General features: G+C 47.5%; 3 protein-coding genes across 8 annotated transcripts in view; 1 reads left to right on the top strand and 2 right to left on the bottom strand.

The window, feature by feature from the left end:
* Positions 1 to 25159, top strand: part of LOC139059353 (methanethiol oxidase-like) — a 423146-nt gene that overhangs the window by 344860 nt on the left and 53127 nt on the right. The window lies entirely within an intron of this gene.
* Positions 212 to 25159, bottom strand: part of LOC139059352 (uncharacterized) — an 82746-nt gene continuing 57798 nt past the window's right edge. For 3 of the 4 annotated variants that reach the window (XM_070537645.1, XM_070537643.1, XM_070537644.1), the window contains one exon: positions 212 to 2138. In XM_070537645.1, coding sequence (XP_070393746.1) covers positions 489 to 2111 — 1623 coding nt within the window. In that variant the 5' untranslated portion in view covers positions 2112 to 2138 and the 3' untranslated portion in view covers positions 212 to 488. Of the gene's footprint in view, positions 2139 to 5681; positions 6115 to 25159 lie in introns of those variants that run through there. The other variant, XM_070537642.1, reaches the window with a different exon arrangement.
* LOC139059709 (uncharacterized) lies at positions 11613 to 16844 on the bottom strand. The gene is made up of 2 exons (XM_070538145.1): positions 16468 to 16844; positions 11613 to 14712 (listed from the first exon to the last, which is right to left on the bottom strand). The coding sequence occupies exons 1-2, from the start codon at positions 16816 to 16818 to the stop codon at positions 13078 to 13080; spliced, it is 1986 nt and encodes a 661-aa protein (XP_070394246.1). The 5' UTR covers positions 16819 to 16844; the 3' UTR covers positions 11613 to 13077.

The following is a 25159-nucleotide window of genomic DNA, read 5'->3' as shown; positions in this document are numbered from 1 at the left end:
GTGGTTATCGCGAATGAAAAAAGCAATTAAAAGCAATAAAGAGAAAATCTGTGCGCATTTGAAGCTGGGTCGATGCAGGTCTTCGCTTTTCACGTAGCCAAAGAGTCGTGGTTACCTGCGGTATATATGTGGCATATTTTATACATACATATATATATATATATATATATATATATTTTTTTTTAAAGATATATATATAGATTACGGACTTGTAATCGCATACGGTTTCAGATCCTCTCCAGTCTCATAGGAAATGTGCGGGGAAAGCTCAATAATCGCGATGTCATTTGCCTCAAGCAGTGACCTACATTATAACTTCCTCGTTTTGGTCTAGCACTTTTTTTCAAGTCTTGTATTTCCACCTGAACCATATGCTCAAGCCGCAAAGAATGAATTGGTACCGAAGCGTTCAATTGACGCGAGTATAGGGTACCTGCGACTGTCCATACAGCGCCGTGTCCCATATTGCGGGGTGAGCTTACACATCGTCACGCGGGCAGGATTGAGATCGGCCGGTCGTGCATGCACCCTGCCGCGGCATCTATCGGCAGTGGATGACACTGAAACGCTTTGCAGAAGTCCAGCACCCGCCGCATTAAATGTGTGCTCCGGGCCCGCTCCTCGTAAAGCTTGTCGTGGACACTGTTGATACACACGTACTGCCTGTAGAACAGCATGTAGAAGAGCTGGCTGGGCGACAGCTTCCAGAAGCCCCACATTTTGACCGGCCGGTGCCATCCTGCGCCCGCCACTGCACGCAGTGTCGACCGCAGCGACAGCAGCGGGTACTGGACATAGGTGGGGTCCTCGTGTTCCACGTGATCGCCGATGCAGTGAGCGTGTCGGTCGAGCTGTTGAGAAACCGCGTCGCTCCAACCGCGGTGCCTGAACAGGGCCTGCCATAGGATACTGGCAATCTGGACGCCCACAAGAGCCGCGTTGACATAGGTTTCTTGGAGAGCTTCGAACCTCATATTTGCGTACACGGCGGGCGAGACTGCGATGAGGTCGCCCCGACGGTTCGCTTGCATGTCGTCTACCGTGTGCGACAACCACATCCAGCGGACAACGTGGTCGAAGTCATGTAGGGCGATCTTTCGCCGGAACGCTCCGATGGCGATGACGTTTGCGCAATAGTCTTCCGTCAGGTTCGGCAGGAAAATCTGGTACCAGTGCGACGCTTGCGTGGGCAAGAGCAACCGCAGTCGTGAGATCAAGGCGCTTGCTTCCTTGGCGTCTTCAGGACTCGCGAATATGTCGGTGGCGTCCGCGATGACCGCTCCGGAGATGTAGTCGTAGAGGGAGCGGAGTGCGTTGTCCTTTTCCTTGTTGGTGAGCTGCTGCTGGAACACCAGCTCCCACAGCTCGAAGAGACCACCGGTGGAGGAGTCGCAGAAATCAGTCCATAGCGCGGTGCCTCTGCCCGGGACGCTGTCCACCAGGAACTCTCTTTCGAACAGGGCAACCGCGGTTTCGACGATGAGGTGCGTTGCTGAATGTGCGTGAAAGCGCGGTGACTCCAGTATGTCGAAGAGTGTCCGGATGACACTCGCGTCGTTGACCGTGACGGCCATGTTGTCGCTGCAGCGGCATGAGCAGACGTCGTCCACGTGAAGCCGCCACTTATCGAGCGATGCTCTCGGGAAGAGCTGGCCGAGCACGTCGAATCCACCGGTCAGCGGCTCTGTCTCATCGTTGTTCTGGTTCGCCTGAGACAGCAGCAGTTGGAACTCTACAATATCTCTGCGCGTCAGTTTTACTCCGAAGCGTTCGCCGAGGGTCAGAAGCGAACGCTCGACGGAGGCACGCGTTTCTTCGTCTTCGGCGTTCCAAAATTCCCCCGCGATTTCACTCCCTCGGTGAAGCTCGGCCACGCAGGCGCACCCATCGGCTTTAAGGTCGAGTAGGAGGGTGAAAGCGAGCGACACTCCGAACTTGATCTCTAATATACCGGCGATGTCGACTACTCGAAGCTCGGCTCCGCCGTCCCAGCTAAAGAACATGTCGGCGACAGCGTTGACGGCTCCCTCAGTGTTCGACGCTCCCTTCAAAAAAACCTTTAGGCAGCTGAGGTAGTAGACACGTAGCACATCGCTTGCCGGCATTTGCATAATACCTTGTAGAGTCGGATGCACGACCTGCAAGCGGAGAAAATGCAATCGCTGAGTCGCTGCGGATCGCAAGCGGACTGGTATACACTCTAATAAAAATCCCAGGGAAAACTGGAGTAACTGGGCAGTTTATTAGTCCTAGAAAGGGCGCTTTCGTCCATCAAGATAGTAGCTGCATGAATGTGCGTGTCGTGTGCAAATTTTGGAGAGTAAGTGTTTAGTCCCTGGTCGGAAAGAGTGCAACGGGAGGACGAACGACAACAGTTACTCCCCATGCGCTCCGCTGTTTTCGTCCGTGTCGTGGAGTGTTTCGGCAAAAACAGCATTGTCTATAAATTGTGAATAGTTCGAAGTTCGTGCACTGTCTGTTGAACTACATGCAAAGCAGCATTTTGCATCTTCGTGAGAATATTGCGTGAAATTTAAAAGTTGCATTGTGAAGAGCCATGGTCTGCGTGCGCGTGCCCGATGCGAGCGATACAAATTAAACGTGCAAGTCATTGATAGACTGCCAGATTTTGCTGGTCAATAGCACCTAAGTTCCTTCCTGTTCCGATGAGATTACGAACTTAACTGAGGCGATGTGTAGCTCAAACGGGACGCGCTAAGCGACAGAGAAATTTTCCTTCTCTGTCGTCTTGGGTGCCCCGTTTGAGCTCGCTACACGTATACGTCGCGTATTGCCTCAGTTCAAATCACCCTAGGAATTCGCGGGCTGATTTCTTTTCGCACTCGCTTATGGTTGCCAGTACACTCAATGTTAGACTCTCCCCGCGCAGCGTACACAAAATGCCGAGTCGCTTTTATACTGCCGCACCTGCGTTTCGATGCTTAACCTGCCTCAATATCCTGTTTCATCAAAGGATCGGCCGTGGTTCAGGACATCGCAAAATAGAATGGCGTCGGTGCAGCTAAAAAAAGAATGTTCAATTGTCTCTGGCATATCACAAAATCGACAGTTAACAGAAGAGACAAAGATACCCTTCTTTTGTAGCCATGTTTTACCGGGATTTTCACTATGAAGTTTATACAAGAATGTTTTGCAGCAAGGGGATAAATACATTTTGCGAATTCGGTTTAGTACATCGTGGCCTGGCCATTCAATGTATAGTGATGGGTAAAATGGAGGCGGAAATAGCATCCACAGTAAATCTTTGTATAACGCTTTACGCGACACGGAGTACAAGTATTCAGTGGAAATCCGAACTGTCAGGAAACGAACCGCCAAATAAGCTTCTTGCATGAACTCCCCACAAGCATAAACGCGAAGAAAGATTTGAAGAAACAACTAAATCAGTTAACGCATTAACAGGTGCGATTTGCATGAATTACTGAATTATGGGATGTAAAGTATCGCGATAAAAGAAGTAATGAGACACTATTTGCCGCACATAAATATGTACTAAGCCTAGCCCATCTTCACTAACAGGCCTAAAAATATTGTCTCGCCTCATGGGCTCAAAAGTTGAAGACCATACGAAGGTAGCAAATGTTTGGTGAAAGCGTTGGATGTACAGCCTGGCACAATCAAAACCTTGCAATACATAGTAAATTTTTGTTGCCAAGAACTTATTGCAGGCTTCGGCCTTTTTCAAAATGGAAAGTCGGTGTGGAGCGAATGTCTGGGCGTAACTTTGCAGAGCCGAAACCCGTTCTTTCCAATAGTGTGCGCTTAATTTATATGCGTCTAGCCGCACGCCAAGATACTTTGGCGTGACATCAGTCCACTTAACGCCTGCAAACTGCTCTGGTGTATGGCACCGTGAGCCAAACCACAAGCCTAAACTTTTCGAGGAGTTCATTGGTGCTCCTGATACGCTGCCGAATTCCTTTATTGTCGATGCTACCTTTTGAACACTGGTCTTATCCTTGCAGAAGAGCGCTAGATCATCTGCATAAGCTAAGACTTTTACATCATTACCCAGTATATTGAAGCCAAGGATGTAACTCGACTGAATTACGCTTAAGCATAGCGGTTCCAGGTAAAGGGCGAATAGCAGTGGCGACATCGGGCATCCTTGTTTTACGGATGAGTAAATAGAAACGGGTTCGGAGAAATGGCCATTAATAACTAAACGAGTAGTACAACATGTGTAGCAAAGCCTAAGGTCTTTATGCACAACGGAGCAAACATTGCCATGCTCCAGAAGAGAAAATAAGTAGGAGTGACTGACACGATCAAAAGCTTTATTTACTCTCGCCTTTACTCTCGCATTTACTCTCGCATTTAGCCGCTCTCGCCTTTGCTCTTCGCCATATACTTAAAACCGCTTTGCTTATGCGTGCTTTGCAACTCGAGCATTAAATGATACACGGAAGCGTTTCTCATGTGAAATCAAACGCGCACCGATCCTCTCGAATTCGTACATCTATGTATGGCGTCTTCATTCTTATCGACTGATATTATGTTGACAATAATTCATATTTGGTGTGTTTTGAGTAAAGAAACTTGGAAGAATGCTAGAATAATAATTCCCGAGAATGGAGAGGTTACAGAATCGAATAATTATAGGTCTAGTAGCTTGCTTACGGCAGCGTTCAAAATATGTACGAAAGTAATCTTTAGAGCCATCAGAGTAACACTTAACTTCAGTCAACCAAGAAAATGAGCAGCTATTGAAAGCGATATTGATATGAAAATCATATTAAAGTGATTGAAAGGTGTTTGAAAGCCCAGAAGGGGCGTTTGTAGCCAGAAAGACAAAGTTCAGACGAACCGACGTACTGCCCATCAAGCATATTCTGGCTCAACCACTTCCCTTGCAGCTCCCACGGACACTAGCGCCAGGGTACCCTGTAGTAATTGTTTGAAACTGCGGATTGACAGCTGCGCGTCTCTTTAAGTAAGCAAATGATCGCTATCGCCGTTTCTCACAATGTGCAGAACTGCGATTTCCTTTGTTCATATTTTTATTAAGCAAACCTTTCTTTGGCTTTGCTACATTCGTGCATACAAATAAGCAACTTGGGGCACTGGGTATGCATGTGCCCGAGTAGACAACCTGCCGCTGTATGGTCTGGCTGAGTAGATTGTTTGGGTCACTGCGTATGTGCCACTGACTATGTGCCTGAACGGACAACTTCGGCAATGGGAATGTGTGACTGAACATGCACCCATTCTTGGCCAATCCTCCAGAATGGACGTGACACTGTGACTTGAGGAACGTAAAGTCTCAAACGTAATTTAGGTACGTGTCGTGCTTCCCTATGGGTACACCTCTAATTCATTTATTCATTTTATTTCGCATCATGGAGTTTGGAGACAGTTGGTCTGAAAGAATGCGCTGCTTGCGGGAGACTGTAGCTCCAGCACAAGGCACAGCGATTTCAACGGGCTCGGCACACATTTATTTTCTTCTTAATTTTCTTAATTTCCTCCCGTCAAGGCGCGTCATACATCGACATTGTCCTCGCGATGCAGACAGCTAATAGCAACAGGCGACGAGGTCGTCTCGTCCGCCGCTGATGCTACCTTGCTAAATCAAACAAGTTTCGCGTCATTCAGATTCCAACGTTGCGTTGTATCTACGTGTATTGATTTCTTTTTCTTTGGGAGGCCCGCGGCGTTACCTGTGTGAGGAGCTGCTCTTGCTTGGCGCCTTCGAGTGCGTCTCGGTCATAGCAGGTGTAGTCCAGGAAGTTGCTGCACGGGTCAACGGTGCGGTTGGCGCGCAGGGACAGCTCGAACACGAGCTGGCCGCAGCAGAAAGCGTCCGGCGGCAGAGACGCGTCGCCCGAGCCGAGGTCGCGCGTGTGTCGCAGCACCCACACGGTCACGCCGACCGCGGTGCCCAGCAGCGCCGATAAGCACACGTAGTCCAGGGGGACGGGGCCGAAGGACGCCGTGCCGCAGCCGAGAGGTGGTCGCCGGTCGGTCGCCGCTGCCGTCTCGCGAACGGCGTCGGCCATTGTTGTGCCCCGCTCCAGGATTGGAACGCTCGGGCCACGAATCGCGAGACGGGCTCGTGGTCACTGGCTCGTCTTGGTGTTGTTGTTGTTGTTGTTGTTGTTGTTGTTGTTGTTGTTGTTGTTGTTGTTGTTGTAGATGAAAATGACCCCAGACAATGGCACACATTTGCTACCAGGGATTGATTGGCCAAGAAGCGGTTGGTAGAGAAATAAGATGCAGGGTAATAGTAGGAGTAATAATAAAACAATTGAAGCTAGAAATTCTTGATAATATGATTATTTATTTAATGTTGACTTAAGCATATAGGACTATGAGGAAGAACGTGTTGAGAAAGAAAGAAAAAAGCTACTTTAACGATATGGAGTGCAAAGAAGTCGGCCTGGGGTACATTATTCTAGCCTGCTAGTCTGCGGGTGCGAAATGGGACGGGGAAGTCCGTGTTGTTTAACAGTCAGTCTACTATAAGGAAAGAGAGAAGTGATTCAAAGCTGGAAAGGGACGAGGTAAATAAAAGAAAGAGAAATCAGGGCTACGTGATAAACGAAATAGAACTGAGATTTGCATTAGAGTTAAAACAAAAGAAAGCGAAAGTCAGATTTGTGTTTGAGTCTTCTTTTGTTCAAAATGAAATCGCACCTGGCTGGGCGTGCTGAGCTGTGCCCACGACGGCGATGATGACTTCAAATAATGTGTCGCAAATCAGCTACAGCGCTCCCAAAAAAACAAGATCACCCATTTATTTCGTGGCCTCTTAACGGTTTTCATTCACAGAAGGTTAACTGCATATGTAACATGAAGTTGTGAAAACCAAAATTTGCGAATGCGAATAAAAAAATAATCGAATACGAATACTCTGCTTTGAATATCGAATTGAATATCGAATAATCATACGCACATGCATTCATTAGTATGTTGTGTTAATTTGTTAGGTTGGAACATTGCAATTGCCATTTTCAACGTTAAAAAACCTGCCCTAGTACGCTGGTATACTAAAGCATTGTGTATTTGGCTCATGTTAACTTAGGATACTTGGTAATTCCCACTAGCTGTCCTCGCCAGCCTGTTCCTTATTATAACGCGTCAAATGCCCGTAAACTCGGAGGGGCTTGACCCTCAGCAAGGCGTCAGTCGCCACACTTGCTGTCAAGCAATAAGATCAGAGTTGACAGCGACAATGAAAGAAAGAAAGAAAGAAAGAAAGAAAGAAAGAAAGAAAGAAAGAAAGAAAGAAAGAAAGAAAGAAAGAAAGAAAGAAATAAAGAAAGAAAGAAAGAAAGAAGTGCACCCTTGATGTTCGCAAACCCGTGCTCCTTGCTACTGGGAAACCTGCTTTTCCGCAACGTTAGCCCTCCAATGGCTAAGTGCGCTTTACAGGCGAAATTTCGCTAACAGCACGAAATTATCACAAAATTCAGCATGAGATCGCCCAAATATCCTTAGAATAGATAGAAACAAATCCTATGGACCGTGGCTGCTCCCGCACAGCCACCATTATGTTTGATTTGAATCGGATATTCGTATACAACCGGATATTCGCACATTTTCGAAGATATATTTTCGAATAGAATACGAATATTAAAAACATAATATTCGAACTTTTCGAATATTCGCACACCATTAATAAGTAAGTATTGTTAAAAGAAATTAACTAGTCTGGGAGTCAGACGAAGTGGGCAAAACCAGTTAAGAAAAAGGAAAAAAAAGAGAGATTAAGGCGATGGATGGATGGACGGACGGATGGATGGACGGACGGACGGACGGACGGATGGATGGATGGATGGATGGATGGATGGATGGATGGATGGATGGATGGGATTGGACAGGACAAAGCGGGACCGGGCGGACGGAGAGATGGATAGATTACAACTCCGCGCGCGTTGAAAGTGATGGCTGATGACCTAACATGACAATTATGATTTTGCACACCATTCACGGTTTGTAAATAATAATTATGTACGTTTACAAATGATAAACATTTGCACATCGTTCACAGTTGCGCACGTTCAAAGCTAATAACGGAATCTCGTGTAGGCAAGTGTCTCCCAGCATACTTAAAAACATATTGAAGGAGATCTAATGTAGCCGTGTTTATAAGCACTATGCAGGAATGTTTCCCTGAACTGCCTTTGCAAGTCTGCGCGGTAGCTTTTCTTATTTTTATGAAACTTGTTTTATTTGGCGCGAAAATTAGGCAACATTAACACGAAGGACGTTGCGCTATTTCCAGCCGTGGGTTTATTGAAACAGCAAGTGCGACTTTTATACATACGCATTTAACAACCATCACTTCCACGTCCAACTAAACATTACCGCACAGAAAGAGTTAATCTCATCATCCTGGAGGAGATTTGTTTCGGCTCGTTTCTTGTACTCGGTGTATAGTATCCCGACTTTATTAGGAAGGTAAGTTTTCTCGCGCTTGCTCATTACGGACCAAATTCTTGGCCACTCACAAGCAGCTGAAAAAAAAAGAAACTGACATTGTTCGCGATGCCTGCGACCTATAAGTGGCGCGCGCGCTAAACCAAGATGGCTATCCGGAGGAGGATCGCGGGCGAAGTGGAGATACTGTGGCTAGAAGCAGAGGTGGCGCCAACGCCCGCATTTTTGCGGCAAAAGCACGCTCCTTCGATTCATGCCGCCGCCACAGTGGCCGTGGTGGCGCTGCGGTCAGCATTGCGATGTCTCTCCTGGCCCCTTCGCCTCTCTCCCTCGCTATCTGGGCATGAGTACGTGTGATTGGCGTCTTCTCGGTTCGACGTTGCGCGCATGTAATTTTCGCGGTGTTTCCTTTGCGGTGACAGATTGCTCGTTAGCATGTAGGCTTTACTTCCGCGCCCTGTTTCAACCAAATGAATCATCGCGTAAAGAAAGCGAAGTAAACGCACTCATTTGTACCAATCTGCACATCCGGTTACGTATCCTCAAGGAAGACGGGAAACGTGTGACTTTGTTTTCTGTGCCAAAGGACGCCGAACGTTTTGAAACGTGGCGGCGGGCTGTTCCCCGGGCTGACGAATTTCTCGACGAGAAGTCAGTCCCCTGTGAGCTTCACTTTCACGAAGAATACATTGTGCGGCACTTCACGGACGTGGTCAATGGTGGAACAGTCGATTCCCCGTGATCACCACCACCAGCACCACCACCACCACCACCACCACCACCACCACCACCACCACCACCACCACCACCACCACCACCACCACCACCACCACCACCACCACCACCACCACCACCATCATCATCATCATCATCATCATCATCATCATCATCATCATCATCATCATAAGCCTGGGTACGCCCACTGCAGGGCAAAGGCCTCTCCCATATTTCTCCAACAACCCCGGTCATGTACTAATTGTGGCCATGCCGTCCCTGCAAATTTCTTAATCTCATCCGCCCACCTAACTTTCTGGCGTCCCCTGCTACGCTTCCCTTCCTTTGGAATCCAGTCCGTAACCCTTAATGACCATCGGTTATCTTCCCTCCTCATTACATGTCCTGCCCATGCCCATTTCTTTTTCTTGATTTCAACTAAGATGTCATTAATTCGCGTTTGTTCCCTCACCCAATCTGCTCTTTTCTTATCCTTTAACGTTACACCTATCATTCTTCTTTCCATAGCTCGTTGCGTCGTCCTCAATTTGAGTAGAACCCTTTTCGTAAGCCTCCAGGTTTCTGCCCCGTAGGTGAGTACTGGTAAGACACAGCTATTATACACTTTTCTCTTGAGGGATAATGGCAACCTGCTGTTCATGATCTGAGAATGCCTGCCAAACGCACCCCAGCCCATTCTTATTCTTCTGATTCTTTCTGTCTCATGATCCGGATCCGCAGTCACTACCTGCCCTAAGTAGATGTATTCCCTTACGACTTCCAGTGCCTCGCTGCCTATTGTAAACTGCTGTTCTCTTCCGAGACTGTTAAACATTACTTTAGTTTTCTGCAGATTAATCTTTAGACCCACTCTTCTGCTTTGCCTCTCCAGGTCAGTGAGCATGCATTGCAGTTGGTCCCCTGAGTTACTAAGCAAGGCAATATCATCAGCGAATCGCAAGTTACTTAGGTATTCTCCATTAACTTTTATCCCCGTGATCAGCCCGTGCTTACAAGCGACGCAGTGCCAACAATGTACGCAAATTCTCCGTCGCACCTGTCCAAGAAAGCAGCCCTCGCCACTGCTGTTGAGAGAGGAGGACTTTTATATCCGTCAGATCAGCTGAATGCTCAGGTGACATCACTGGAAAACCCTCACCCACTGCTTCAGTGCGAAGCAAGTAAGAAGCGACAGCTTTATGGATATGGTATCTCTTCTCCAGCTTACCAAGTTGAACCTCGTTGGCTGCCCTGCACACGGAATTGCACTAACGAGTAGAATCATAAAGTTCTATGTCCTCACAAGGCTCCATTTCTCCGTCGAATCTCAGAACGTGAAACGGGACTAAACGCGGGAGCGAATGAAGGTGCTGAAAGTATCTCGAGTGCTCTGAATTGTGCCTTGAGAACCTTCCTACAAACCTATTTTCTATTAATGACTTTTAGTTTGTTATGTGCAATTTCTTTTTGATTTGTGTTGCCAAGAAGTCCTCTATTTCGTGAATAAATGTCGTTCAGGCAACCTGGATTGGGTTGCTGAGGTTTGTGACGGTTTCTGCATAGTTCCTTGATTAGTTGGAACTGGCCGTCATGAGCTCGAACATCGTATGAGAATCACGAGCATCTCGCTATCGAGTGCTGTGCGATAAGCAATCGCTCTAAGATCTGAAACTGCATGTGGAACTTTATTCACTATACGCCTTTCAGTCCTCACTTGCAATTTTAACTCATCGGCACGATTCCTGTGCCGATAAAGACTGAGCCCAGGACTGAGCCCGGTTGGCTACCCTACACCAGGGAAGGGGAAAAGGCGAGGAAAGAATCAAAGAAGAGAAAGGCCACTGGGCGATGTATCGGGCATGCGCTGTCTGCGCTACCTTATCAAGGCAGCACTGATATCACGCGTGCGCTTGACCATTTAAGAGCGTGCCAATAAGCCCTTGGCGGCCTCTTGTTCCTACCATCGTGTATTTGCCTCGATTTTTATCAGACAAGCGTCGCGCACGTTACAGGTGCCAGAGAGTTTCTTCGAACAGCGGTGCCTACCACATTCCGCATCTACAGTCACCCATGTCGGCGTGAAAAGGCTCGTTGAAGAGGCTTACATGCGTGCACGTTGTCACATACTCAGGGGTCGAAGTTTGTCCGTCCGACGGTTGTCCTCCATTCCTGTTCCCTCAGCCCAGCAGCCCGATGCGCTATCGATTCGACGATGGACTACCCGGTCACCCAACTAGGCGGAAAAACAATTGGAGACATAAATAGGTATAAAGTTACTCTCCGGAAAGTGAGAGAAGTATCCTAAGAATGCTTACACATTAAGAAGAAGACAAAAGAGATAGATGAAATAATTCCGAGCACTTCCACTATGTGAAGATTGAAGACCTGCGGAGCTGTTTAGCGCATGAAACACAGGTGACCTAAAATATTGAACAAAGGTACGAAGGTATTTATTGTCCTAATCATTGGCCATCATAGCAACATAGCCACGCACACATATTCGCGTATCACCTCTGATATTAAATGTGTCCGTTACGTAACACAGTGAATGGCTCATCCCCCCGTAAGCGCGACCTGCACTATACGACGACAAAACAGAAGTGAAGTTTAACGCTGGACTGATGAGCGGAAACGGAGCCAGCTGTGGAAGACGACGACAACGAACGCGCGAGGAGTGGCACTAGCGCGTGATCATGGTTGGGGTCATGAATTTTTTTATCAACATCTGTTCTTACCCTTTTGCCTGGGACCTCATTGTGTCCCACGTGTGACAAGGATAGTTCAAGGGCGTGTTATAGGTCCCCGATCCCACAGGAATATGTGCCATTGATCTTGGACCCTTTATACACTATCACCATGATCTGCCAGCATGATTTTTTTGTCAACATCTCGGGCGCAAGTTTTTTTTCCAGATCATAGCCATAGACAGCTTCGCTGTCCAAATAAAACAGGGAATCCAGAATTGCTAGCATCTGAACGTGCTTATCAAGGCCGATTTCGTGCAAATGCGGGCAAGACTTTCAATGCCAGGCCCTGTGCAGTTTTGCAGCGAGCACAAGCATAAGGTAAAATGTTTTTCGCGCTTCTAAGGCGCGTGACATCTTCTCCGGTCTCATTAGTTCAATTTAATCCATTAAGTGTGCGGTAGTGCTCGCGTCGTAGCGCCACAGCACTTTCGCGTAATATTCGCGCTTGGCATTTTTTGCTAGGTGTTGCGCCTCACGCAAACAGCATGGCAGCGTCTGCTCATTCATTTTGCGATCGACAACAAACGACACCACAGAGGGTGAAGCCGATGCCATGTGCACTTCTTCAAAAGATGGTGGTCAATCTTACGAGAGCCTGCTGCTGCCGTGCTGTAAGGAGTTCAGCGCCAGAGGAATTTCTGAACCCAGCCGATTTATTGCGACACGCAGGTGTGTTGCCGATCAATAGTTCTAGATGAAGACGCCTCAGGGATACTGGTCGCACATTTAGCAGTAAGCCGGAGTGGAGAACGCGCTCTAGAATGCGTTCATCATGTAATATAATCATATAATAACGTATGCTCTTCCGATATGCTCCTGCGAAGAACTGAAACGGGATTAACGCTACAACGCTTGCACGCGTGTACTTTTCCAGTGGTTGGCTCGCATTTAATCTGATAAGGTATAGTCCGTCAATTGAGCTTTCGCAGCATTTGGAGAACCTTGACAGCGTTCGCCAATCATGACGCGTACTCTATGAGACTGCGAGTACTTCAGGGAGAACGTCTCGCAGGAAAGGTTGCGATGATGCTTCGTAACTATATTGAGTAGCGTTGTTCTGAAAACATTGGCAGAGCAGAGCGGAAAAGACAAGATGACCTGATAACTTTAGCGGAGTCCGGAATATTCTATTGTGTGTGAAGTCAGTATGGTAGCCTGTACTAACTGACAAACTGCGCAAGTGTATGGTGGACGAAGGCGACAAATGCCGCCATCAGACGGCGACAGGTGCGACCCTCACATCGTGTATGCAATTCGCCACCCGCGGCAGCGTCTGGCAGTGAAACGCTGCGCAGAAGTCGGGCAAGCGCCGCATAAAGTTCGTGCTGCGGGACAGCTGCTTGAGCTCCTCGTGCCTGAAGCACACGTATCGCACGTAGAATAGCATGTAGAAGAATTGGCTGGGCGAAATGTACAACAAGCTCCACATTCGGACCGCCCTGTGCCACCCGGCGCCCGCCACGGCGCGCACCGTTGAGCGCAGCGACAGCGCCGGGTAGGGAAGCTCGGTGGGATCCTCGCGGCCGACTTGACCCTGTATACAGTCCACGTGACCGTTAAGCACTTTCGACACCGCCTTGCTCCTGCCTGGGTTCTCGAAGATGGCCTGCCAGAGAGTAGAGGCCAGCTGGACACCCACCAGCGCCGCAGTGATGTACGTTTCGCGGCGGGCTTCGGCCCTGATATCTGCGTACAGGAAGGGCGATAACACGATAGCGTCCTCCAGTAGTAAGGCGTACGCATCGAAGCCCCTTAAGCGCGTCCAACTCAGAACACCGAGACCGCGGGCGTCGGCGTGCAGCAGCGTCTTCCGCTGAAAAGCTCGGACGGCGATGACGTTGGCGCAATAGTCTTCCGTCAGGTTCGGCAGGAAAATCTGGTACCAGTGCGACAGCTGCGTGGGCAAGAGCAGCCGCAGCCGCGAGATCAAGGCATGCGCCTCCTTGGCGTCTTCGGGACTCGCGAATATGTCGGTGGCGTCCGCGATGACTGCCGCGGAGATGGAGTCGTAGAGGGAGCGCAGTGTGTCGTCTCTCTCTTGGTTCGTGAACTGGTGCACTGATACCAGGTCCCACAATTCGAAGAGGTGACTGGTGTCGGTGTCACAGAACTCGGTCCATAGTGTGGTGCCTTTTTCCGCTGTGCTGTCTAACAGGAACCCTGTTTTGAAAAGGGCAGCCGCGGTTCCGGCGATAAGGAAGGCTAGTGATGTCGCGTGGAAATATGGTGAGCCGAGTATGTCGAAGACCGTCCGGATGACACTCGCGTGATTTACCGTGACCATCATGGTGTCGCTGCAGCGGTACGAGCAGACGTCGTTGATGTGAAGCCGCCACTCATCGAGTGATGCTCTCGGGAATAGCTGGCCGAGCACGTCAAACCCGCCATGTAACGGTTCTCTTTTATCGGTCACCAGGCTCGCGTGGTACAGCCGGAGTCGTAAATCCGAGAAGCTTTTGCGCGTCACGTTAACTCCAAGGCGCTGGCTGACGACCGATATCGAGTGGTCGATGAGGGTGCTAGTCGGTTTCCACCCGATGTTCCCAAACTGTCCAAAATGAGGCGTTTGGGAGACTACCGCGTTGAAGGGCCTTTTGTTAGTCTTAAGGTTCACTTTTAGGCGGAAAGTGAGTGATATTGCGTACTTGATCTCCAGTATACCGGCGGTGTCGACTACTGGAAAATCGTTTCTGCCACTCCATCTGGAGAACATGTCGGCGACATCGTTGACGGCTTCCTTTGTGGGTGACAGTCCCTTTACGAGAACAAATAAGCAGCTGAGGTAGTAAGCGTGTAGGACGTCGCTTGCAGGCGTTCGTAAGGTTCCCTGCAGTGTCGGATACAAGACCTGCAAGCAGAGCGAATGCTATCACTGAGTCGCTGCGGAGCAATCTTAAGCGAATTCGGGTAGAAGCGCTTGTCATATGACATTGGAGTTGCACAGTTATCAGGAAATTAGTACAGCCTTAGTTGCAACACAAGGAGAATTCGGAACTGAACCCTGTGGACGCATTTCACTTTCCAGCATGGTTAAGCAGCCGAAATGAAAGCCGCAAAATTACTCCTTTCGGGAGAAAGATACACGGTGGAGTGCCATGCGAAAGAGTCTTCCGTGGAGCCATAACGTATATTGGACTGCCTTTGTTTAAAGCGACAGCAGTTTGTTATTTCCAAACATTATCGCATAGCAACAAAGTCATAGCGCATCTATCAACACCCTGAGAGCAGCGAAGCGTTAGACACACGTAAAAGGTATCTCAGACACGTGAATACGCGTCCGAAATATGCGATGTGAATGTATTTTATAGAGACGTCATATTTTATATTTCTCCGGCAAACGTCGGTCGCGCACACAGGCAAGGCACTATTATTACGGTGCAGTTACTCTGCCGGCCGCCAAGAAGGGCTGGGCAAGTACCGATCAGCTTGTTTCTAAGTGCCCCTAGGTCTAACCGATGTGCTTTTTACCTAGTGTGATTTGATCCTATTAGATCATTTGGCATGTGAAAATAAAAATACCGGCACACGCAAGCCTCTGGAGAGCAGCTAATGTTTACAGTAAAGCGGGTGGCGCAGTATCTGCACAGGGGCAGCGGGGAACCAGTGCTGGAACCACAGCCGGATCCAGGGCGTTCCGATGGTTCGGGCCACCGAACCCGGAGCGTGCCGCGGGGTGTACGTATACAAGATCGGCGTGAACCGTCGGCACGCGGAGGCCTCGACGAATCCCCAATGCACGGAGTAGTTTGGATTCTTGCTTTGGTGCTTGAGTCGCTGCCAAAATATACTAAATAATGCCACGCTGCTTGCATTACTTGTCCCGATTTTCTCGAACTTTGTGGCCTCAGTGTCAAGAAACTACGCGCGCATGCCTTGATAATTTCGGTGAACTTCGGGCACTTTCACATTTCGGGCACATTTTCTTGCGATAGAAATTAAATGGACACCCCAGGCGCATTTCTGCCACCGCGGCCGCCGCCGTTGATGTTCCGTATAAAGTCCAAGGGCGATAAGACCACCGCCGTGCTCCGTATGCTGTATGTGCGAGCGAAAGTGTTCGATGGTGACCCGGCAAACGCGGTTCAATCTCGCGTGCGGGAGCAAGAAACGCCGGCCGGAAGCGTCTCGGGCGACTGCTAGGGTGCCTCGATGTCCTCCTCGCCCGCCGTTTCGTACAGAGCGAAGACAGCCGCGGCGTCTACTACGGCGTTGGGCACGCGAATGGCGGACGCCGTAGTAGACGCCTTTGACGGACGTCGTAGGGACGCCTTGCCGGCGCTCGTGTGTCTTGAAAGCAATCTGCGACGTGGCCAAAGTGCGCGTCTGCAAGGGCCTCATCTTCAAAACGATCTGCGATGTTTGCAGAGTGCGCGTAGTGCCGGTAGCTTCGTATGCGCTGTGCTTTCGACGTTTCGTTCGCGGTCCTCGGTCGGTCACGCTTACATATTCAATCTTTGTTAATTTAGTTAGTAAGCGAACGTTTACAAGTCTAACGGCCAATAAAACTACTATCCTCGTAATCAGTGCTTCGAAACTGCAACTTTCTTTTTTTCGACCTATTGTGCCGGCTGACCTTCTCTAATATTATGCAGCGCACGCATACCTCCGCATGGAATAGCTCAGCGTTGGCTTCAGCGAGCCCATCTCGGTGATAGCAGGCGTGGTCCAGGAAGTTGTTGCATGCGTCCACGGTGCGGTTGGCGCGCCGGTACATCTCGACGACGAGCTTCTCGCAGCAGAAACCCGGCGTCGACGGCAGCGGAGGTGGCTCGTCCGTTTCGCGGTGGAGCGCGTGGCGCAGCGCCCACACGGTTAGGCCTAGCGCGGTGGCCAGGATCGCCGCCCAGCACACGAAGTGCGGCGGAACGGGACCGAATAGCGTCTTGTAGCCGCCGCGTGGGTGTTCAGCGTGGGCCTGTGTCCGCAGCGCTGGTCCAGGGTCGGTGTCGGTCATCCCTCGGCGCCGTCCTTGCGAGAGAATCGCTCGTGGCGCTATTCGCGAGAGCAGCTCGTGGTCGCTTCTTCTTGCGGCTCGTTTGACAGAAAAATTTACGATGTTGTTGATGATGACGATGTTGTTGTTAATGATGATGATGATTATGATGATTTTCAGGCTATGGCGCATAACCACAAATAGGAGTGATCAGTTTTCGAGGGTCCCGTTTTCAGTATAATTAATTTTGGACCCTAGTGTGTATATTACATTTATATACCTATGTTTTGCATATGAATAAACTTCAACTTCAACCGAGAAGCGGCGATATATATAAAATAAATATATAAATAAATAAGAGTTCATAAATTGTTATGGAAGCAAAAGACGATAAATCATACAGGGTTGCTTGAAGTTGAATAAATTGAAGTTCAGAATCTCCCCGCCCTGTCGCCTCAGACTGTGCTGAATAGCTCGGTAAAGCGACCCACTGCATATGCTGTGGCATCGCACCAACTACGCCGAAAGGACAAAACTACTAACAAATGGCTTCGTCGCTTAGGCCTGCCGCTTCAGGATGCCCACGACATCCTATTGTCGCGATAAATAATAATAGCCGGGATGCAGTTCAGTGCATACCCATGAATACGGTCGGGTCCATCGGATTTTCGGCGAGTAGATTCAACCTCAGTTAAAAAAAGAACGCCTTTGGGGCCATGTCTCGATGCTCGGCCAGCCATCGCTGCAGTCCCATACTCTTACAATTAGGCCACGAGCGCCTTTTTTTTTCTTTCTTTCATGATTAGGCCAACAAACTCGCGTATACTTCTCACGCATACTTCTCACGCATACTTCTTTCGTGCTAACATCAACTAGCTCGCCACGTGTTGTTTATGATAAAGATTTCCATACTGGCACACACCGACAACGGGGTATTTGCCGTGAAGTGGGCGGTTCACATATTGTTACAATGCGAGCTCTCTCTCCTTGAGATGATCGCCCCGTGTTGATGTTTGTGGTTTCCCATACTGTGACACACATACCCACAGTGAAGGATCAGCCAAGGAACGTGTCCATGTGTTCACTGCGATGATGATTTCCATACTATGCCACATGCCCGTGACGAGTGACTGATCGAGCGGTATATACATTTCGTGCCACCCTCCAGCTCTCTGAGACGATCGCTGCGCGTTGATGGTTATATGATTTCTATACTATTGCACATACCGAACACCGGGGAATCAAGCACGAAGCGCATCCGCATGTTGATCATGGCAGTGGCGCGATTTTCATCCAATGGCCCATGCCGCACAACGGACGATCGGCAGAAGAACCGGACGCTGCATTCAAAATAAATGAGAAGAAACGAGGAAATGTAAACCTATACCTGTCACATTGCGTGTATATAGCACGGGTGAGCGAAAGCACACGTACGTGCCAGGTTCCTTTACGCCAAAGACGAGCGAATGAAATGGCCAGACTTGTAGCATTTTGTTAACGGCTTCGTGAAGGCTTCGCTTCACACGGGTTCCAACATGCGAGTTGGATCTGCATAATTTTAATTCGCTGGCCGCCTTGGCTCTTGTAATGCATGTCGTCATCGCGATTTACCGGCGCCTGTGAGCGTAACGATTCCTTTAGCTAGGTTCTATGAATTTGTTATCAACCTGCGCCTACGACTGGCGGATCGTTATGACAATGCTGGCAAAGCGGAGTTCAAACCACCGTAGAAGCGCTAGAAAAAAAAGGATTGGAATATAACCGTTACACTATCCTGGCTCTCGTGTGTAAACGTGCTTAAAAATCCCGACAGGATTTGCAAAGCACACGGGACCGCCGTAGAATGGGCGACGTACGTTTATCTACAGGTCACATCGCACAGGTACGCTGTGTAGCATGCGTTAACCCTGCCTTCACCACAATGTGCTCCGTACTTGCCGTGTTCCCGTTTGTGCTTCGCCGGGTGACAAGAGAAGGGACCGCGCCACGTGTCGTGCCAGAAGGGTTAGTTCTGCGCGTTCTACAGCGCTCGGTTATAAATATCCCGATACCCTGACCCGACAAACACTAACGTATAGCGCCCAGTAGTTACCAGTGATCCTCTCTCTTCGAGGGTTTGCTTGAGCGACGGCGTCCTAGAAACCTGAACGTGGGGTATAGGGGAGCGAGGGTCGCCGCTTGTTGAGTTTGTGTTTTCGTTTACGCGACGTCTTTATGAAGGCGAGACCGCGCAGGCACTTTCAGGATGGGTACCGAAGGTACGAACGGCGAAGAAGTGGGAAGCACGCATTGATTGGCTGAAACGCACCCGCTGCGAAACTAATGCTTCTGCGAAGCTAATGGCTCGAGCCCAACCCTTCGGTGATACTATGGAGAAGGCGTATTCACGATCGCCATCGATCTGATTCGGTACTTGAACTGAAGGCAGGATCTTCGACGAATCACGGCTGTTCCGTTGAACCTCCTTCGATTCGCAGTCGGTCGCGACACTCTCACTTCGTCGCAGCGCGCTCATTCTTTCTTTATCCTATCTTTTTAATATTTGGTATTTCGTCTAGACTATGTCACATGTCCGCCTCCCTAAAGACATTGAATCACGCCGGTAATTACACGCGAGGGCGTGCAGGGGCTATTCCGGATGGCAATTACCCTCCTTTTACAAACACACACACACACAAACACACACACACGCAAACCCTATCACTCAGACACATGGAAATCCACACCATACGCGTCCACGCATGCACGCACGTACGCACGTACGTACGCACGCACTGAATTTAGCATCACATGTAAAGCTTCGTTCTCTGCGCGTGGTCTACCAATAAGGCGCTACGAGAGCGACGTCTAACAGTCTCCCAGCTTAAGTGGGCGTTGCTCGCTCGAAGAGCCCCGGCAAAAAAGGGCCAATCGAACGTGTCTCTGGCGGTAACGCTTGCGTACGTCGTTCGTCGCCCGTATAAGGCACGCGAAGGCAAACAGACTGGAAGAAGGTGCGCCGATTTGCACAGCCGACCGGGTTCAGATGTCTCCATACGGCGGCCAGGCACAGGCCGCATCCTCCGGCCATATAATCATCGGCAGCGACCTTCTCAGGACTCCCCTTCGCTATCGGCCGTACTGGGTGGACGCGATCGCTGATGGGAGGTGAATTTTCTCCTTTCTATTTCTCTGGTATGCGGTGCACCTTCTCTACGTATAGAGGGGTCGTAATGACCACAGCGCAAGAGCCCGAGCTAAAGCGTCTGTTTTGCTTGTAACGTGTACGTCGATTTGGCGAGCTAGAGATCTCCACCAGATATGCCTGCATCCGACTACGCTCACGAAATGTCCGAGTAATGCGAAACTTCGGTTATTTATCCGCTGCCTAGTTGCAGCATAGCACGCTACTTTTCTTTTAGCTTACTTGCATTCCCTGCCTTACGCAATGAGGGTCTTGGCTTCTTTTCCCAAATATTTGGCTGCCTTTAGGTTAGTGAAAGTTTTCACGTGTTGACCGTGCATTTACCTCTGAATAATTCTCACATCTGTGTTCGAAACGGCTCAGACTTGTTCGCCAAGTCGGCGTAATCTTTACATTTTTTTTAATCACCTGCTTCAGTGTAGCACGAAATTTCCTTTTCCATATAGGTTTTGGTGGTGTTTACTTCTGTAACAAAAACTTTTTTTTTCTGAACTGCATATATACGAAAATAGTCTTGAATTTACGCGTAGCGCAGTTTTATTTCTTCTTCCATGTGTTAGTCTTAAATTCAACTGTTTGTTATCCGCATTCCCTAAGATCGCCTTAAATGACTGACAAGAGACTTTCTTTCATTTTTTTTCAATGCATTAAAAATTTGACGAAATCGACGTTTGGTCAAGGTCTTAATTACCACTGAAATCACGTGAAAGTGTGCCCTCGGAGCAATACTGTAAGTACTTTGTGCTTATTTCGTGGCGATGAGCGGTCGCGTGGGGGGTTCTTCGTCATTGAACGCTTAAATAAAGTTGCGCTGTACACCTTTTAAAACAATGATGTCGATTCACAAGTTTTCATTACACGAGGCCATCCAGTGCCAAATGGCGCCAAGGATTGCGCAATGCGTTGTGCACTAAATTGGGAAAAATGGAATTGCGCTAACATGGAAAGTAGATATATGTCAATGAGAAATGTGTATAGAGCCACGTTAAAGCTCACGACACTGGAATCATAATGGCTGATCAGGAGGTCGGTGATGTGATTAAATTTGTGCGGTGTGTGAAACGTTGAGCCTGTAGCACGTAGTCATACTACGAACAAAGAAAGTGACACTGTTTGATGTAGAAAGTGAATTGTTTCGTACGAACCGATAAACGTTGGAAGGCTCGCGACACCATTTACCTTATGTGTTTGGTATGAAGGAAAGGGTGCCTGAGTTCAGCAACAATTTTTACGTGCCTGGCCTTATTATCAAAACTCACTCCTTCCAATGGCGATGGAAGAGAACGGAACGTCTACTTCTCGCAACCATGCTGCGAGGGGCACACGTTCGCATTTCACATTAAAGTTCTAGAAGATCGATAAGACAGATAAGGGCATAGAGGCTAGTAAAAGCAGACGCTGTAATATAACCGGGGACGGTGTACCAGGCGTTTCGGCAGTTTGTGCTTATTTTATACCGGCTTCATCACATTTGGTCTGGTCTGTTCTCCGCTTGAGGCCAGCATACGTCTCGTGCCGATATAATCCCTCAAGGTCTTCTTACATCTGGCAAAAAATGGACAGATTACGTGACGAGACCATGCCACCAAGTTTTTGAGGACAAAACAAGATCAAACAAACAAGCAAGCAAGCAAACAAACAATCAAGCAAGAAGAGTTTTCCTGTACTTGTATTTAGTAATTTTTTTGCCCCTCATCCCCTCTGGATTTGCGAAGAAGCGGCAGGAACTGTCACGCATGCATCTACAAGTACAAGAATTTCCGAGCGCCCACTCACGCAAATGATATCGAATCTAAGTACCAAATAATAATAATAATAATAATAATAATAATAATAATAATAATAATAATAATAATAATAATAATAATAATAATAATAATAATAATAATAATAATAATAATAATAATAATAATAATAATAATAATAATAATAATGGAACCTGCTACTCTCTTGGTTGCCCGCATAAGAGGCAGTACGCACCGCCGCACATACAAGTTCGCGTTAAGAGGAAGCTTTAGCTCGGGCCCAACTCCGACGCGGCCTATTCAAATACATGTAAAAACGCAAAAACGTTTTTTCTGAGATAACCCCTGAACAGATTTTAGTGAAATTTGTTGTATTTGAGAGAGAAAGTTAAATTCTAGTGGCCGTTGGAAGCGGAATTTTGATTTAGGGCTTGAATTTTGTTAAAAGCATTTTCAAAAATTGAGACGTATGAAAAAAATAGAAGCATAAAGTTTACAAACTAACAGCTCTACATCAAGAACAAATATCGCGATTCTGTAAACGGCATCCATTAGATCATTGAAAGCGGACAAATTTGATATGTCAGTTTACATTTTACGTGAATTTGTTACGTTGTTTACAAGGGTTCTGCAAAAGTTGTAATTACACATTACTCCATTTTTTGAGATTCATGTGTAACACACCAATTTTGTCCGCTTTAGACGTGCTATCAGGTACAATTCACAGAATTGCGATATCGTTTTTTCTTACTGAGTTACGGAGTTGTAAGCTTGATAGTTTCGTTTTCTGAAAATTTGCGATTTTTGCCATGTTTTTATAAAAAATTTACAACCTAACTCGAAATTTCAAAACCAACAGTCACTAGATTTTAAGTTTTTCTTTTAACTGCAACAAACCTTCGTCAAATTTGGTGCAGTGGTTGCCGAGAAAAACGAATTCTCCTTTTACACGTATTTAGATAGGAGCACCCGAGCTAAAGCTTCCTCTTAAGTACAAAATACTAGATTGCTCGAGGAAGCTTTCGAACGTGCCTGAGGAGTTTCTATAAAATAGGGAAATATAAGAAAGAAAGGAAAAAGAAAGAAAAGAGAGAAAACGGAGAAAACTCCAGAGTTACGTGAAGGACGCGTCACGTCCTTCGGGAACCGTCTTATCTTTGCACGAGCGGGAAAATAGCACTTGGGCGCTCTGTCTGAGTGGCCGTCTAAAATCCCAGTCAATGCTACCAGAGACGACATATCCGCGGAGTAGAAACAGAGAGAAAAAATAAAGGTAAGTTAAGACAAATCTCGCGACCTCGTTCTCGAATCGGCTTCTCGAACTAAAGGAACTTGCTTTTCTGAGCTGTATGGACCTTTCTCACTTTCAGCTGGCAATACTTGCTCTCTCTAGTTTACCTGAGCGAGTCACGAGAGGGGATCGTTTTAGAAGTGCGTGCTTTTTGAAGTCGGTCTGTAGACGGAGAAAAGCAGACTAGACCCAGACTAGTGCGCTTACGTGCGCTTGCGCGAGCGCTTGAGATTTGCGCAATGAAGAAGGTGGAAGTAATTTCGAAAAGAAGGCCGTCTGTCTTTCCTCTTTACATCTTACCCGCCGTGGTTGCTCAGTGGCTATGGTGTTGGGCTGCTGAGCACGAGGTCGCGGGATCGAAGCCCGGCCTCGGCGGCCGCATTTCGATGGGGGCGAAAACACCCGTGTGCTTAGATTTAGGAGCACGTTAAAGAACCCCAGGTGGTCGAAATTTCCGGAGTCCTCCACTACGGCGTGCCTCATAATCAGAAAGTGGTTTTAGCACGTAAAACCCCATAATTTTTTTCCTTTTTACATCTTGAAGAGAACGCAGAGAACGCATGTCTACATGTGATTGCTTAGTTCCGTGTTTGAATTTGGATCGTCTCGACGGGACTCGGTAGTGAAGCTTAATGATAGCCATCTATCTAACATACGCACAAATGAACGTTCTACCTATGCGATTAACTTACTTTTATGTGACGGAGCAGTTTTTCTCACACGTGAAACGTCTGACCGAAACAGAAAAGGACAAACACGAGGACGTTTTTGTGTGTACTGAGACTTTTGACACGAACAGTATGAAGACGCTGAAGCCTGCATATGTGTGCATGACCAGGCGGTCCGTCAAAGAAGTGACTGTACTAACTTCATTTTTCTCTTACCTTGTCAAACATCTCTCGGGCATAATTATTGCTTCTGCTTTATATATGTGGTGCTTTTTAAAGAGATGACATAATTAAAAAAAAATCGCTCGTGACATGTAGCGCAATTCTACTGCTTCAGTTAGATTATTGTTAGACGCGGACATTATTTGCGCAATAATTCAAAATCCATAATAGACTAAGCATCAAAGTTTCACTAAGACACTTCTAAACTAATTGCTTTATGACACATATTTTGATTTACTAATTGCAGTCGGTGCGCCTCCATGTATATCCACTTGGAATGAATGCTGAGGATGTCAGCACTGTTGAGATATGAATTTCCAATATGTGCGCCGAAATACTTGTATTGGTGTTCCAGTTATTTTTGTGCTTCAATGCATCAAAAAGTGTCTTGCAAAAAAAAAAAAGAAGAAGCAAGTGGGAAAACTGCATGTTTACCGCAAGCTTGACGGTGGCTATCTCAAAACTGGTACTAGTTTGAAAATTAGTTTCAAATGGTAGTGCCTTGAGACCTGACTGAATTTAATATTGTAAACTGCAGTATGTGTCGTAACGTAACGTGTTAAAAGATTATTACTGTAATGTTCATTTTCGAATATGCATTTTAATTTGGTGTGCAGCGTCCGCCTTTTCGAGCAATCTCGCTCAATAAGTATGTTTGTTCTCATGCTACGGGCGATTTTAACGACCTTAAAGTTAGTAAAAAAATTATTCTTTATTTGATATACTCTATCGTGTCTCTTCCATTGACCTGCCAGTGCGCGATGGTAGTTGTAAAAAATATTTGTATTTTAAATTGTAAAGGCGGTTGCATTACCTACGGACCACTACTCGATAAAATAAGTAGAAACTGCACAGTATGGACTATTTAATAGCAAAATTTAATTTTAAGTAATAGCAAATTTTAAAGCGCCTTTTTTATTGTTGATGGGACAGGACATTCTGCGCCCGGAGAATAAGTTTCAAAGGAACAGTTCATAGAAGCAATGAATCAAGTTATCCTGATCAGGTTATCGTTCTAGTCTGAATCATTCGGAGAAAAAAGGGAAAAAAGCTAAAGGCATCAGTTTTTGTTCTCGAATTTTGTGCCCAAATCATAGCGCAGGTACGCCGCTGTGGTGTCAGATTATCAGAGTACTCTTGCTTGTTTCTCAAGGTTGTCAAAGCTTGTTAGCTGTAGTTCTCACTTGCTCTTTAACGCGAATAACTATAGCCCGAAGCAGACGCTACGAAAAGTCATGAGGTCACAAGAAAG

The sequence above is a fragment of the Dermacentor albipictus genome, chromosome 4 (assembly GCF_038994185.2).
Source record: "Dermacentor albipictus isolate Rhodes 1998 colony chromosome 4, USDA_Dalb.pri_finalv2, whole genome shotgun sequence".
Taxonomy (NCBI): domain Eukaryota; kingdom Metazoa; phylum Arthropoda; class Arachnida; order Ixodida; family Ixodidae; genus Dermacentor; species Dermacentor albipictus.
This window is presented reverse-complemented; position numbering and strand designations above follow the sequence as displayed.